This window comes from Hoplias malabaricus, chromosome 11 (genome assembly GCF_029633855.1).
Source record: "Hoplias malabaricus isolate fHopMal1 chromosome 11, fHopMal1.hap1, whole genome shotgun sequence".
Lineage (NCBI taxonomy): Eukaryota > Metazoa > Chordata > Actinopteri > Characiformes > Erythrinidae > Hoplias > Hoplias malabaricus.
The window spans coordinates 2,924,589-2,942,408 of NC_089810.1; the positions used below are offsets into that span (position 1 = coordinate 2,924,589).

The following is a 17,820-nucleotide window of genomic DNA, read 5'->3' on the forward strand; positions in this document are numbered from 1 at the left end:
CTGAGTGAGTGAGTGAGAGAGAGAGAGAGAGAGAGAGAGAGAGAGAGAGAGAGAGAGAGAGAGAGAGAGAGAGAGAGAGCGCGAGAGCGAGCGATGCAGCAGCGACTCTACGTGGTCAGAGCCATGTTTCTCAGTCTGTAGTTCTACACAGTTACAGTCTGTAGTCTGCTGCACTGAGAACAGTCCACCGACCAAAAACATCCAGCCGACAGCGTCCTGTGTCACTGATGAAGGACTAGAGGACGAGTGACACACACTGTGCAGCGACAGATGAGCTACTGTCTCTGACTCTACATCTACACGGTGGACCAACGAGGGACACTCACAGAAACCCTGTCACTGCTGTGGTACCATCAATGGTAACTGTGTCTTTAATTAGGAACAGAACTGTACCTTTTAAAGATACACTACACTGTCTGTAGCTTTAAAGATACACTACACTGTCTGTACCTTTAAAGATGCACTACACTGTTTGTACCTTTAAAGATACACTACACGGTTTGTACCTTTAAAGATACACTACACTGTTTGTCCTTTAAAGATACACTACACTGTCTGTACCTTTAAAGATACACTACACTGTTTGTACCTTTAAAGATGCACTACACGGTTTGTACCTTTAAAGATGCACTACACGGTTTGTACCTTTAAAGATACACTACACTGTTTGTCCTTTAAAGATACACTACACTGTTTGTCCTTTAAAGATACACTACACTGTCTGTACCTTTAAAGATACACTACACTGTATGTACCTTTAAAGATACACTACACTGTCTGTACCTTTAAAGATACACTACACTGTCTGTACCTTTAAAGATACACTACACTGTCTGTACCTTTAAAGATACACTACACTGTCTGTACCTTTAAAGATACACTACACTGTCTGTACCTTTAAAAGATACACTACACTGTTTGTACCTTTAAAAGATACACTACACTGTTTGTACCTTTAAAAGATACACTACACTGTCTGTACCTTTAAAGATACACTACACTCTTTGTAGCTTTTAAAGATACACTACACTGTCTGTAGCTTTAAAGATACACTACACTGTCTGTAGCTTTTAAAGATACACTACACTGTTTGTAGCTTTTAAAGATACACTACACTGTCTGTACCTTTAAAGATACACTACACTGTCTGTACCTTTAAAGATACACTACACTCTTTGTAGCTTTTAAAAATACACTACACTGTTTGTAGCTTTTAAAGATACACTACACAGTTTGTAGCTTTTAAAGATACACTACACTCTTTGTAGCTTTTAAAGATACACTACACTCTTTGTAGCTTTTAAAGATACACTACACTGTTTGTACCTTTAAAGATACACTACACTGTTTGTAGCTTTTAAAAGATACACTACACTGTTTGTACCTTTAAAGATACACTACACTGTTTGTAGCTTTTAAAAGATACACTACACTGTCTGTAACTTTAAAGATACACTACACTCTTTGTAGCTTTTAAAGATACACTACACTGTCTGTAGCTTTTAAAGATACACTACACTGTCTGTACCTTTAAAGATACACTACACTGTTTGTAGCTTTTAAAAGATACACTACACTGTCTGTAACTTTAAAGATACACTACACTGTCTGTACCTTTAAAGATACACTACACTCTTTGTAGCTTTTAAAGATACACTACACTGTTTGTAGCTTTAAAGATACACTACACTGTCTGTACCTTTAAAGATACACAACACTGTTTGTACCTTTAAAGATACACTACACTGTTTGTAGCTTTTAAAGATACACTACACTGTCTGTACCTTTAAAGATACACTACACTGTTTGTAGCTTTTAAAAATACACTACACTGTTTGTAGCTTTTAAAGATACACTACACAGTTTGTAGCTTTTAAAGATACACTACACTCTTTGTAGCTTTTAAAGATACACTACACTCTTTGTAGCTTTTAAAGATACACTACACTGTTTGTACCTTTAAAGATACACTACACTGTTTGTAGCTTTTAAAAGATACACTACACTGTTTGTACCTTTAAAGATACACTACACTGTTTGTAGCTTTTAAAAGATACACTACACTGTCTGTAACTTTAAAGATACACTACACTCTTTGTAGCTTTTAAAGATACACTACACTGTCTGTAGCTTTTAAAGATACACTACACTGTCTGTACCTTTAAAGATACACTACACTGTTTGTAGCTTTTAAAAGATACACTACACTGTCTGTAACTTTAAAGATACACTACACTGTCTGTACCTTTAAAGATACACTACACTCTTTGTAGCTTTTAAAGATACACTACACTGTTTGTAGCTTTAAAGATACACTACACTGTCTGTACCTTTAAAGATACACAACACTGTTTGTACCTTTAAAGATACACTACACTGTTTGTAGCTTTTAAAGATACACTACACTGTCTGTACCTTTAAAGATACACTACACTGTTTGTAGCTTTTAAAAATACACTACACTGTTTGTAGCTTTTAAAGATACACTACACAGTTTGTACCTTTAAAGATACACTACACTGTCTGTAGCTTTAAAGATACACTACACTCTTTGTAGCTTTTAAAGATACACTACACTGTCTGTAGCTTTTAAAAGATACACTACACTGTTTGTACCTTTAAAGATACACTACACTTTTTGTAGCTTTTAAAGATACACTACACTGTTTGTACCTTTAAAGATACACTACACTGTTTGTACCTTTAAAGATACACTACACTGTTTGTAGCTTTTAAAGATACACTACACTGTCTGTACCTTTAAAGATACACTACACTCTTTGTAGCTTTTAAAGATACACTACACTGTTTGTACCTTTAAAGATACACTACACTCTTTGTAGCTTTTAAAGATACACTACACTGTCTGTAGCTTTAAAGATACACTACACTCTTTGTAGCTTTTAAAGATACACTACACTGTCTGTAGCTTTTAAAAGATACACTACACTGTTTGTACCTTTAAAGATACACTACACTTTTTGTAGCTTTTAAAGATACACTACACTGTTTGTACCTTTAAAGATACACTACACTGTTTGTAGCTTTTAAAGATACACTACACTGTCTGTACCTTTAAAGATACACTACACTCTTTGTAGCTTTTAAAGATACACTACACTGTTTGTAGCTTTAAAGATACACTACACTGTCTGTACCTTTAAAGATACACAACACTGTTTGTACCTTTAAAGATACACTACACTGTTTGTAGCTTTTAAAGATACACTACACTGTCTGTACCTTTAAAGATACACTACACTGTTTGTAGCTTTTAAAAATACACTACACTGTTTGTAGCTTTTAAAGATACACTACACAGTTTGTACCTTTAAAGATACACTACACTGTCTGTAGCTTTAAAGATACACTACACTCTTTGTAGCTTTTAAAGATACACTACACTGTCTGTAGCTTTTAAAAGATACACTACACTGTTTGTACCTTTAAAGATACACTACACTTTTTGTAGCTTTTAAAGATACACTACACTGTTTGTACCTTTAAAGATACACTACACTGTTTGTACCTTTAAAGATACACTACACTGTTTGTAGCTTTTAAAGATACACTACACTGTCTGTACCTTTAAAGATACACTACACTCTTTGTAGCTTTTAAAGATACACTACACTGTTTGTACCTTTAAAGATACACTACACTGTTTGTACCTTTAAAGATACACTACACTGTCTGTAGCTTTAAAGATACACTACACTCTTTGTAGCTTTTAAAGATACACTACACTGTCTGTAGCTTTTAAAAGATACACTACACTGTTTGTACCTTTAAAGATACACTACACTTTTTGTAGCTTTTAAAGATACACTACACTGTTTGTACCTTTAAAGATACACTACACTGTTTGTAGCTTTTAAAGATACACTACACTGTCTGTACCTTTAAAGATACACTACACTCTTTGTAGCTTTTAAAGATACACTACACTGTTTGTACCTTTTAAAGATACACTACACTCTTTGTAGCTTTTAAAGATACACTACACTGTTTGTACCTTTAAAGATACACTACACTGTTTGTAGCTTTTAAAGATACACTACACTGTTCGTAGCTTTTAAAGATACACTACACTGTGGGGCTGAATTACTGTGGATACACAACCTCTAAACACTGACTGTGGACACGAACAAAGCTCCCAAAAATAAACACAGTCTGGAGATTTGTGCAAGAAACTCCTTCGGTTGTTGAGTTAAAGAGCAGCTGAACATACACTACAGCAGCACACCAGCGGATATCAGAAAAGACTCCAACGCACACACACACACACACACACACACTCTCACACACACCCAAACACTCACACACACTCTCTCTCTCTCACACACACACACACACAGTCAGTGCTTCAAGAACCACCACCACACAGATGTATGTAAGACATGGGTTTCAGCGTCGCATTCTTTGTGTCGAGCCACTCTTCAACAAGAGACAGAGTCAGAAGCGTCTCGCCCCTGGGCTAAAGACTAAAAGGACTGGACTGCTGCTGAGTGGTCCACAGTAATTTGATGAAAGTACATTTTGCGTTTCCTTCGGAAATCAAGGTCCCAGAGTCTGGAGGAAGAGAGGAGAGGCACAGAATCCACGTTGATTGAGGTCCAGTGTAAGTTTCCAGTCAGTGATGGTTTGGGGCGCCATGTCATCTGCTGGTGTTGGTCCACTGTGTTTTCTGAGGTCCAAGGTCAACGCAGCCGTCCACCAGGAAGTTTTAGAGCACTTCATGCTTCCTGCTGCTGACCAACTTTATGGAGATGCAGATTCAATTTTCCAACAGCACACAGTGCCAAAGCTCCCAGTACCCAGTGAGTGCTGTACGTGTTCATACTTTTCACTTCGCCAGCATTTCTAAAAATACTTTATTTTGTATTGGTCTTCAGTAATATTTGAATTTTCTGAGATATTGAATTTGGGGTTTTCATTCGTTGTCAGTTATAATCATCAAATTAAAAGAAATAAACACTTATATCAGTCTGTGTGTAATGAATGAGTGTAATACACAAGTGTCACTTTTTGAATGGAATTACTGAAATAAATCCACTTTTTCATCATATTCTAATTTTATGACCAGCACCTGTATATTTTTCATGCCACAAAAAAGTAATGTGAGGTAGAAAGTAATGTTTTCCTCTCCGGTCCAGCTGGGGGCACTAGAGTTTATGATCTGCAGGCTGGAATCCCAAGTGGCTCAGTGATATCGACTCTGATTCTCCAATCATGGAATCAACGCCTCAGCTCCACTACATTTTTTTTTTTTTGCTCGAACCAGGGATGAAAATCGGGATTAAACCACTCTCGCTGTCTGCAGTGTAGAGTGGGCTCAGACCAAAATCACGTGACCCGTGTGTGTAAATGATGCCAAGTTCAGTTCACTGAAGTTGAGAGAGGCTGAAAACACTCGCGAACTGAGTCGACTCTACGCGACTCCGTATCAAGACCCTTTGGATGGGCGGGATCGGCTCTTCGAGAGTCGATACTAAAATGTCTCCCTAGTCCCTCCCTGTGCAGTAGTGATGGGAATTTCGGCTCTTTTTGGGGAGCCGGCTCTTTTGGCTCGGCTCTTCATAAAGAGCCGGCTCTTTCGGGTCCTAAATGGCTCTTTGTTTTACCACTTATTTCCACTGGTACAGAACAATATTACCTACATTTTACATGACTATATGGACAAAATATTATTGTTCAATATTAAAAATAATAAATAGTGTTGCAATGGCCAATTGTTTTAATGGCTGTCTTGTAATAACTCACTGATTGCACTCACACCTTCAATTGTATAAATAACTGGAGTTTTATTTAAACACCTTAATAAAAAATCACTTGTAAATTCTGAAATATAGCCATTAAATAAAATAATCATCCATTTCTGATTAATAAAATAAACAAATACAGTGGAACCTATACTAACGAACTTTCCAAGATACGAACCAGGCATTTGAATATTTTTTGCCCCCACCAACAAACCATGACTCTATAAACGAACCCGAGGCTCCGCCGAGCCGGCGGCTGGAAATGGCCACTGACCCCAATAGACAAGTCTCCCAGCGCCCCCAGACTTGAGTCATTGACCCATTTCCTCTCGTTTTCTTGACTCTCGAGCTTTTAAGATTTGCAAATTGTAGTTTTAGCAATTTAGCATTAGTGTAAATAGCAGACTGCTAAGTTAAGCCGTATCTACGCTTCGTCTCCCCACATTCACCGCCTACTCTCCGTTATTTCACCCACCTCCACCTCCCGTCATACAGACAGTGCCCGTGTTACTGCTCCAGCCAGTCGTTTATTACTGTTACCACTGTATTTCTGTATTTTTAGTAATGCTACATGTGTTTTTTTTTTTACTAATTTGAGTTTTGTAAACATTTATCAGTGTAAAAAGGTGACTTTCGGGGTGGGGCTGGAACGCATTAATTGCTTTTCAATTATTTTACATGGGGAAAATTGACTTGAGAACGAACTTTTCCACTTACGAACCGGGTCACGGAACGGATCATGTTCGTAAGTAGAGGTTCCACTGTACTCTGCAAAGTGCAAAACTGATTTAACATTTTCTTCAACTATTTTTTGGAAGGCAGATCGGCATTCAGGAAAACCAAGTGTCTCAGCTTTGCTTGTTGTTCTCTGATTGGTTGAATGACAAGCCTCGGTCTTAGACGGGAACCGGCTCTCATCGTTCACTTACAAGAGCCGGCTCTTTGAACCGGTTCGTTCGCGACCGACACATCACTACTGTGCAGTGTGTTCCGAGAGACACGGAATAACGGCTTCTGCGCCAGAAAGCGGGTTTAAAGGCGAGTGGAAAGCCACGTGTCCTTCTGTAATAGGCTCCACGTCTCCGCTGCTGATACTCAGTGCACTGTTCGCACACAGGTCCCATATTTCACTAAATAGCGCACTTCAGAAGAACGGGGAGCCGTTTGAGATACAGTCGTGAAGACGGGGGAATAAACGCGTCTCTGTATTTACACATGTATAATTACTATGTTCTGTTCAGCATTCTTTTAACACTTTTCTAATAGGTACTTAAATATAATTCCACTGTAAAAATCCTTGTGTATAACCAAGAAATAACACAATAAACAGAATTAATGTATACCACACCCCCGCGAGTTGGTTTCTCCCAGCGAGGGTCTCATAGCAGAGAGAGCTCCATGGCAACGGCACTCGGTTCAGCCTCAAAACTTCACGGATTCAGTTGGAGGTAGGGGTTAATTACAGATAACTTCGGTTTTTCTGCACCGCGCCGGTTCTTCAGCCTCGGGGGAAACACGGCGGCCCAGAGGAAAGAGCGTTCCACCCGCGGCTTTAACAAGGGCCAGGAACTCAGAGCTCATCGGTCGTGTTTAAGGTGGAAGGGTGAATGTTTCAGTCGAGAAACGGAGAGGGAGACACGGGCTAACGCTGTGTTTCCCGCACTGTTTCTCTTTTTCACACTGAGAGAGAAAGAGGGAGTTTGTTTATCCTACCTTAAGTTCTTTACAGCCACCAGGGGGCGACTGTAAACTAGTCGGATGAGTCGACTTCAAAGAGATGATTCTTTGATTCCAAAGCGTCTGGGACTCTTGGCCAATGATTCTGAGAGTTGAATCATTTGGAGTCGACACAGTCCCAGTGCTCGAGTACATATCCAGAGGTCTGGGTTACTTACAACATCTGTAACACATCTGTATCCTACCTCACACATCTGTATAATCTCACATTACACAGTTGTGTGGCAGGGATGGCTGCCTGCTGCTCTGGGTGTGTGTCCACAGCCCCTAGTGCACTTGGTTAACACACAGATGGGTTCACTGGGGAAGACACATTTTGTTGTACGTTGTACAATGACAAATAATTGCACATTATTACATTATTGTCTGTATCATGGAGCATTTACACATCTGTATAATACCTCACACATCTGTAACATGGCGTAGTTACACATCTGTATTATACCTCACACATCTGTAACATGGCGTAGTTACACATCTGTATTATACCTCACACATCTGTAACATGGCGTAGTTACACATCTGTATTATACCTCACACATCTGTAACATGGCGTAGTTACACATCTGTATTATACCTAACACATCTGTAACATGGCGTAGTTACACATCTGTATTATACCTCACACATCTGTAACATGGCGTATTTATACATCTGTATTATACCTAACACATCTGTAACATGGCGTAGTTACACATCTGTATTATACCTAACACATCTGTAACATGGCGTAGTTACACATCTGTATTATACCTCACACATCTGTAACATGGCGTAGTTACACATCTGTATTATACCTCACACATCTGTAACATGGCGTAGTTACACATCTGTATTATACCTAACACATCTGTAACATGGTGTAGTTACACATCTGTATTATACCTCACACATCTGTAACATGGCGTATTTATACATCTGTATTATACCTAACACATCTGTAACATGGCGTAGTTACACATCTGTATTATACCTAACACATCTGTAACATGGCGTAGTTACACATCTGTATTATACCTCACACATCTGTAACATGGCGTATTTATACATCTGTATTATACCTAACACATCTGTAACATGGCGTAGTTACACATCTGTATTATACCTCACACATCTGTAACATGGCGTATTTATACATCTGTATTATACCTCACACATCTGTAACATGGCGTAGTTACACATCTGTATTATACCTCACACATCTGTAACAGGTAATTATTAAAGGATAATTAATGTCTTTTGTCATTTGTCTGTGTTGTGACTCATTTGCTACAGTAGAGGAAGTCTCCACTGATGGGTCGCTTGTCACTCTGTCGCCCTCTAGAGGGGACAGGGGGCAGGACGCAGTGGAGCCGCTGAAGATCTGAAAGGCAGCTGCTGTATAAATTATTCACAGAAGACACTTTCAGAACGTGGTGGGGACATGTCCCCCGTGTCCTCAGTGTACATTCCATCCCTGGTTAAGACTTAAGGTTTATAAACCTGCTAAACACAGAGCAGTGGATTGTTTAAACCCGGTGCTGTCCTCACTGCTGTAAATCTTTGTCTGTCCTTCACAGGTGATGGACATGAGGACGGTCAGTGTGGTGGTCCTGCTGGTGGCGCTGTGCTGCGTTTTAGGGGATAGAGTGCTGCAAGTGGAGCGCCACCTTTCACACCAAGGGCATGAGCACAATGCCAACTCTTTTCTGGATGCTGAGGTGAGGAGGGACCGTGTCCAGATGTTTGTGGACACCACTTATGATTAGGGAGTTCCCCAGGTGTGAGGAGATTGTGTCAGTTTTCTGTTGGACGTTAGTGGGCGGGGCTAACACAGAGGTCTTAGTCTGTGATGAGGTTAAGTCTCATCACTAAACCTGCGCTCTACATTTCAGCAATGTCCTGGTAATATTTTCAAATTTGGTTTATTCAGCTTTGGTTGCCGTCTCTCAGGAAGGGTTTCTAAAGGAACACTTCCCTTTTTGTGGAAGCTGAAGCCGTTTACTGAAAGGAGGGGGTAGCACCTGTAGAGAGAGAAAAAGGATTCATACGAATAGATATACAGGTACATACAGGTAAGACGAGCTTTAGGGCCACGGCATTGACAAAAAAAAAAGATTCCAAGAATAAAGTCAGAATTCTGAGAACCATCTCTGAATAATTCTGAGAGTATAGTCAGAATATTTAGACTAACACTGTTGGGGCGTCATTGATTATAATTTGAAGACCGACTCACAGTCTGTGCACCATAGAGTGAAAGGAGCAGTCAGTGAACAGAAGTATTTATTAAACGCATCCACAGACAGGACGACTAGCCCCCGTCGGAGCAGCCCCTGACTGCGATGCACACGGCTTTAGTTTACTGTACGGGTCCGAGCCGTAACGCGATGGGTGCGCAGGAGTTCCACTCGCTCTGGATCCATCATATTCATGATCATTAATTGTTCCTGTGAAACTACACAATCTGGTCCTGATGTGGAAGAGAACTGTTAGAAATTGGGGATTGAAGAGTCAGGAGACTGGAGTTTATTTACACATCAAAAAAAGAGTGGGAGATCAGTTACTAAATACTGTACTGTATTTTATGTTAATTCTGTTTTTAAAGGTGTATTTTCTTTGTGGTACTGTTTATATTTTGTTTTGTTTATCGTCCTGGAGTTCTGAGTGTTCCACAAACCTCTCACTCAGACTTGTGTTAACCCTACCTCCCCATGTAACAGCGCCGAGGTGTAAACTGTTCCCAGTTTATCCCGTAGTCAGTAAAGTAAGCGCCACGGTCACTGTCTGTCATTGTTTAGGACAAAGACGAGATAAAGAAGCTCAGTCCATCTGAGCAGAAGAAGAAGATGGTGGAGATAGTGAAGAGGATTGACACTGACACGGACAGGTATCTGACTCCAGGTGAGGACTCGGTGGAGGTGTGGTGAACATGGGTAAGGAGGAGGATGTAGATGACGGGTGCTGAGCTGATATTCAGTGCTCTGTCGAAACCTTTGTGACGGGGATTTCTCGTTGTTGCTGTAACAGAGGAGATCACGCTATGGATCCAGAAGGTTTACAGGAGGTACGCCATGGACGACGCAGAAGAGCGATTCCCAGGCTTCGACACAGACGCAGACGGCCTGGTTTCCTGGGACGAATACAACGTGGTGATGCACGGGCACACGGTGGATGTGGATGAAAACGCGGTGCTTGAGGACCCAGAGGAGGAGTCTCTTAGATTTGTAATTGATAAACACACCTCACAGGAGCAGTTCGAATGCTGTTAGACTGTGGTTTTAACCCTGCGTCTCTGCTCTTAGCTCCATTTGAAGGAGAAGCGGCGGTTCGACTTCGCAGACGTGGACGGCAGGGGCTTGAACCTGACGGAGTTTCTGGCGTTTACTCATCCGTCAGAGGTGGATCACATGGCTGTGAGTCTCTGACGCTGTAGCACTAATGTCCTAATGAGCCTCTCGTTCCTAATCCTATGTTAAACTGGAGCCGTGATGGGGTTTGTCTCCTTAGGATTTCGCGATTGAGGATGTGTTGAGTGAGTACGACGTGGACAAAGACGGATTCATCAGCCTGAGTGAATTCATTGGAGATCTCAGAGCGAACGGTAAGAGTTCCTTAACAGTTCAGTAGCTTCAGTAGTTTTACAGCAGGCAGTGATTCAGTAGTTTTTCTTCATTAAACGATTAATGCATTTTCATTAATGAATTTTACTCTTCATTGATTTGAATGGGGGAGCATCACAGTAGAGCAGCAGGTAGTGTCTCTGACACAGCTCCAGGGTCCTGGAGGTTATGGGTTCTAGTCCGGCTCCGGGTGACTGTCTGTGAGGAGTGTGGTGTGTTCTCCCTGTGTCTGCGTGGGTTTCCTCCGGGTGACTGTCTGTGAGGAGTGTGGTGTGTTCTCCCTGTGTCTGCGTGGGTTTCCTCCGGGTGACTGTCTGTGAGGAGTGTGGTGTGTTCTCCCTGTGTCTGCGTGGGTTTCCTCCGGGTGACTGTCTGTGAGGAGTGTGGTGTGTTCTTCCTGCGTCTGCGTCGGTTTCCTCCCACAGAAAGATAAAAAACAAAAAGAAAAAAACCAAACTCACAGAAACAGAAAAATCACAAACAATGTCTGACAAATAGGGGCAGAAACAGGGGGCATAAATACACATGGACTCTCCCACCAAACACCTAAAAACCGTATGTCAATCATGACCTGACCAATCAAAGGCAGGAACACAGGGAACCGAGGGCTGGAGACAAGAAGCAAACAAAACAGAAAGAGAAACAGCAGCAGGGCCGAAAGCCACACGACAGCGGCAGAACATTGGACGTGCCCTTTACACAGTCAGACGACTCTGTGCAAAAGGAAAAACAATGCCTCACCTGCCTCATGGGGGCGCTGTACAGAGCTGCCGACTGTAGTTAGTTCTGGATCCCAAACCCCAGTCCGTCATCCCAGAGACACTGGAGGACGCTCCCCTGCAGCATAGAGCACAGGGCCCTGCCCCACAGCACAGAGCTGGGGGTTATACCCCTCTGGCCCCGGCTGGTCATTGTGTTTGATGAATGTAGGCACGTCTGCTCTCTGAAATGTGACTAAAGATTTATTATTTAATCTTGTTTCTGGTGACTGTGCTGACGTCACACTTCCGGATGTTAGTGCAGCATTGGACACAAGTGTTTATCACATACTCACCCATCTCTTAGAGTTGGGTTGGTATTCACGGCAATGGAGGACATATCATTTTCCCAAACGAAAGTAAACCACATCTGAGGTCATTTTATTTGGCCCTGGAAAATCAGACCACGTCTCCATTGCTTTAATGCGTTTATGATCCCTTGTAAAACCCCAGGTAAAAACCTTGGGTGTAATGTTCGACCCGACCTCAGTGTCGATAAACAGGTGACTTCTGTTTGTAAGAGAAGGTTTTTCTAGTTAAAGGGAAATCCAAATTAAAACCTCTCCTGTCTTTTCATGACATCATCCATGCTTAATATTTCTGTTCTGTTTAGACTTTTAACTCCCTCCTTGTTTGAGACGTTGATCCCAGCCTCTCTCCAGTGGCTCTCTGTTCAATCCAGGTTCATTTGAAGGTTTTACTGCTTGTCTTTAAGGCTTTAAATGGCCTCCTCTTATATCACAGACTTGCTTTTTTTCTGGTTTCTTTATTATGCTATATGCTATTTTTTTATCTTATTAATTTATACATTCATTCATTATCTGTAACCCTTATCCAGTTCAGGGTCACAGTGGGTCCAGAGCCTACCTAGAATCATTGGGCGCAAGGCGGAAATACACCCTGGAGGGGGCGCCAATCCTTCACAGAGCAACACAGACACACACACATTCACTCACACACACACCTACGGACACTTTCAAGTCGCCAATCCACCTACCAACGTGTGTTTTTGCTGTACAGCTGTAGCTCCATCCCTATTCAACATAAGGAAGATTAGGCCAAACCTAACTCAACATACAACACAGCTCCTCGTTCAGACGTTAGTAATCTCCCGTCTAGACTATTGCAACGCCCTCCTGACAGGTCTTCCGGCCTGTGCTGTGAGACTGCTACAGATGATCCAGAATGCTGCAGCACGCCTGGTCTTCAACCAACCAAAAAGAGCACATGTCACGCCCCTATTAGCTGAGCTTCATTGGCTACCCTTAGCTGCTCGCATCAAATTTAAATCACTAATGATGGCCTTCAGAGTATTCACTGGTTCTGCTCCCATCTCCCTCAATAGACTCTTAAAACCATACGTTAGCGCCCGCCCTCTCCGTTCCTCAAAGGAGCACCAACTAACACGACCAACCCCCCGTACAGGTCAGTCGAGGCTATTCTCATCTCTGGTACCACGCTGGTGGAACGAGCTTCCAAGCACCATCAGAGCAACAGAAACCCTCTCCGCATTCAAGAAATCCTTGAAAACCCAGCTCTTCCGAGAGTATCTCCTGCACTGAAAGTCTTTCTTTAATGCTGTCACACCCTCATCCTGTCATTGTCTGTTTTCCCCGCCATGTGCTCTCTCAGCACATGGCTCTGTTTGTTTGTTGTCCATGTCTCCGCCCTTGTCCCGCCTTTGTTCCGCCTCCTTGTCCGTCCTCCTTGTTATCTGTTTCAGGTGTGTCTTCTCTGTGTTATGTATTTAAGTCCCTTTGTCTCACTTCCTCGTATCGGTCATTCGTTCCAATTCCTAGTATTGTATTGTTTCTTTACCTATGTCTTGTTGTTTTCTAGCCTCTGTCTCCACTGTCTCTCCGTCATCGTTTCCCTAGTCAGTCTTTGTTTGACATCCTTGTTGTAAATAAAAGTCTTTGTGTTGTAGCGTGTGCGTCCGCCTCCGCGTTCTTGACAAATGCACTTATTACTTCCTGGTATATTGGACTCAGTGTAAGGTATTTGTGTATAAATCGTGCTGTAGTTTGAATGTTAGATTCTCTTTTGTAAGTCACTTTGGATAAAAGCGTCTGCCAAATGCATAAATGTAAATGTAAACATGTGCAGCTGTTCCACAGTGTAGCGTCACTGACTGTGACCTGAGGCCAGGATCAGCATCTCACTTCCCTTCCCAGTTTATTGTTGTGTGTCTGTAAACTGCCCCTGGGCGGTGTCCTGTGAGACCTGGGGTCCTGACTCCCCCCCGTACCTCGCCCCCTGGCACTACCTGACCATGTGCTTCTCTCTGTAGAAGGCGAGGAACCATCGCAGTGGGAGATCGAGGAGACGGTTCGATTCAAAGACCTTTACGATCAGGACAAGGACGGAAAGCTGAACCGAGACGAGCAGCTGCGCTGGGTCGCCCCAAACAGCTACGGCTCGGCCCGAGAGGAGGTCCGTATAACCCCCTCCACACGCACTCACACCCTTACAGACATCAGCCATATATGACATATATAGTGACATATATTAGTCAGTGTCACTGCAGCGCTGAGAATGATCCACCACCACATCACACCTGCTCTGTGGGAAAAATCAGGTGTTTTTAATGTTATGGCTGGTGTGTGTTTAACAGGCCGTTCACCTCATTGAGGAAATGGATCAGGACGCGGACGGGAAGCTGTCGGAGACCGAGATCCTGCAGAACCAGGAGACATTCATGAACAGCGAGGTGACGGATTACGGCCGACAGCTCCACGTTCCACACGACGAGCTGTAGATCACACAACTCCCCATGTTCCCCACATTCTCCCCTATTCCACTATTCCTCTCTTCCCTACGTTCCCCCTGTTCCTTACATTTCCCTCTGTTCCCTACATTTCCCCTGTTCCCTACATTCCCCTTTCTTTCTTACGTTCCCCTCTCTTCCCTACGTTCCCCCTGTTCCACTGAGAGACTGTTCGCTGTGGAGAAAAAGCCTGGACTCCTTAAGTCACCTATAAAACTCTGAAGTAGCACATGAAGAACATTGGGCCCTGTGTGGTGAGAGGGTTCTAGATAGTGAATAGCCCTCTGTTGGTTCTGCAAGTGGAAGAATGGACTGTAGTGTCTGCTGTGAATAACGCCTTAAAAGAAAATAACCCAAGTTCTTTTACATAGATTTTGTATTTCATTCTAATGTCACACTTCACTGTGTCCAGATATTCATTCATTCATTCCTTCATTCATTCATCTTATATAAGCCCTTCATTCTGTCCAGGGTCACAGTTGGTCCAGAACCTACAGAGAATCACTGGGCGCAAAGCAGGAATACTCCCTGGACAGAGCACCACACACTCATCCAGTCACTCTCACATTCCCCCAGTCACTCACACACACTCACCCAGTCACTCACACATTCCCCCAGTCACTCACACACACTCACCCAGTCACTCACACATTCCCCCAGTCACTCACACACACTCACACAGTCACTCACACATTCCCCCAGTCACTCACACATTCCCCCAGTCACTCACACACACTCACCCAGTCACTCACACATTCCCCCAGTCACTCACACACACTCACACAGTCACTGACACATTCCCCCAGTCACTCACACAGTCACTCTCACACAATTAAAAATATTAATAATAAAGTTTTAATTAATAACTACACTATTACACAATGGTCCTGATGCTTAATTCTGAGTATTGCATCGTATCGACAAGTACAAAAATACACATACACGTGCTCGGTTGGAAAAAAAATATCCTCCCCGTAATATCGAGGATGCATTGGGACGTGACTTCAGTAGACTTCAGAGAGTCAAATATCCCAGAATGCATTTCTCACCAACCTCAGTGGATTACATTTTTTTCCGGCACTGAAACAGTTACTAATCACGTACAGCACCGATTACAGAACACACCCTCTGACCCCTGACGATAACCCACCCCAGACCCTCGTGGAGGACCCATCCCAGATGCAGAGGAGGACCCACGCAGACACAGGGAAAACAAACAACACTCCTCACAGACAGTCACCCGGAGGAAACCCACGCAGACACAGAGAGAACACACCACACTCCTCACAGACAGTCACCCGGAGGAAACCCACGCAGATACAGGGAGAACACACCACACTCCTCACAGACAGTCACCCGGAGGAAACCCAGGCAGACACAGAGAGTACACACCACACTCCTCACAGACAGTCACCCGGAGGAAACCCACGCAGACACAGAGAGAACACTCCACACTCCTCACAGACAGTCACCCGGAGGAAACCCACACAGACACAGAGAGAACACACCACACTCCTCACAGACAGTCACCCGGAGGAAACCCACGCAGACACAGAGAGAACACTCCACACTCCTCACAGACAGTCACCCGGAGGAAACCCACTCAGACACAGGGAGAACACACCACACTCCTCACAGACAGTCACCCAGAGGAAACCCACGCAGACACAGGGAGAACACACCACACTCCTCACAGACAGTCACCCAGAGGAAACCCACGCAGACACAGAGAGAACACACCACACTCCTCACAGACAGTCACCCAGAGGAAACCCACGCAGACACAGGGAGAACACACCACACTCCTCACAGACAGTCACCCAGAGGAAACCCACGCAGACACAGAGAGAACACACCACACTCCTCACAGACAGTCACCCAGAGGAAACCCACGCAGACACAGGGAGAACACACCACACTCCTCACAGACAGTCACCCAGAGGAAACCCACGCAGACACAGGGAGAACACACCACACTCCTCACAGACAGTCACCCAGAGGAAACCCACGCAGACACAGAGAGAACACACCACACTCCTCACAGACAGTCACCCGGAGGAAACCCACGCAGACACAGGGAGAACACACCACACTCCTCACAGACAGTCACCCGGAGGAAACCCACTCAGACACAGGGAGAACACACCACACTCCTCACAGACAGTCACCCAGAGGAAACCCACGCAGACACAGGGAGAACACACCACACTCCGCTGTTCACTCCAATGCTCGTTCAATATCTGGAGGGAAAGGGGTCAAACTTTTATTCATTGATTTTTCATCTGTGTTTAGTAAGAGTCAACCCTATATTTACATCTGAGTAATTACCAGGGACTGGAATTTTTAACTAACAGCAGGACACCGTCTGAGTTTACACCTCCACTGTCTCCACACCAGGGTGTGTGCCGTCACTCCTTTATTTATTCTCCACAGGGACGTGTAAAGCGTAGGACCCAGTTAAAATAGAGACGATGTTCAGCTCTGGGACTGTGAGGTCACAGCTCAGTCCTCCATGAGTGGTGAGGAGTCTAACCTCTAATGAAACGTATCTAAAACTAAAGATAATTTCAGAAGACATGGGCACACACATGAAACACACATTTGAACAGAATCAGAATATCGCCCCATTATTTTTACTCAACACTTACTGCGAAGCTGTGCAGAAGTCGACGGAGAGTCAAAAGTTCAACACTGTGTCGTCACAGAAACGCAGCAGAGCTCTGTTCAAATGCTGTCACATCTCTTTCTAACATCGTTCCTGGAGTGTTTTCCGCGGGGTCAGAGCTCAGGGAGGGAGTGAGGGTCTGACGGCAGGGAGATGGACTGCGGCTCTAACGCTGAAATATCACACGACCTAAGAGTTTAATTCCTTTTCCTGTGAATAAGACACAAATGTAACAATAAAAAAGAATTATTTAAAAACATTTGTAAAAATCAGCCTCGTGCAGCAGGCTGTGCCTCGGGGCCGGGCCTGGCACCGTCTCCCGGTCGTACAGACCGCCCCCGTGTGTTCTGGGGGTTATGAGGTGGTCTGGGGTTACAGCAGGTCACAGTGCAGTCATAATGTAGTTGTTATTAATGATATATTTATTATTTATTCCCAGGAAAAGAGAAAAACGGGTGTACAGTCCATCACCAGTGAGCAGGTCACACCACTCAGAGAAGTGTGAACCGCTTTTTATAGAAACTATTTAAAA

The 17,820-nt window shown here is 43.5% G+C and overlaps 2 protein-coding genes across 3 annotated transcripts in view; one reads left to right on the top strand and one right to left on the bottom strand.

Annotated features, from left to right (window-relative positions):
* pik3c2a (phosphatidylinositol-4-phosphate 3-kinase, catalytic subunit type 2 alpha) overlaps positions 1 to 7,495 on the bottom strand; it is a 42,318-nt gene extending 34,823 nt beyond the window's left edge. Inside the window, exon 1 of one of the 2 annotated variants that reach the window (XM_066684349.1) lies at positions 7,476 to 7,495. The gene's annotated coding sequence lies outside the window, so the exon portion shown is untranslated. Of the gene's footprint in view, positions 1 to 7,110; positions 7,261 to 7,475 lie in introns of those variants that run through there. The other variant, XM_066684351.1, reaches the window with a different exon arrangement.
* On the top strand, positions 202 to 15,442 carry rcn2 (reticulocalbin 2). The gene is made up of 8 exons (XM_066684353.1): positions 202 to 359; positions 9,059 to 9,199; positions 10,277 to 10,379; positions 10,506 to 10,702; positions 10,781 to 10,891; positions 10,986 to 11,079; positions 14,147 to 14,289; positions 14,471 to 15,442. The coding sequence occupies exons 1-8, from the start codon at positions 357 to 359 to the stop codon at positions 14,612 to 14,614; spliced, it is 936 nt and encodes a 311-aa protein (XP_066540450.1). The 5' UTR covers positions 202 to 356; the 3' UTR covers positions 14,615 to 15,442.
* Positions 15,443 to 17,820: the final 2,378 nt, after the last annotated feature.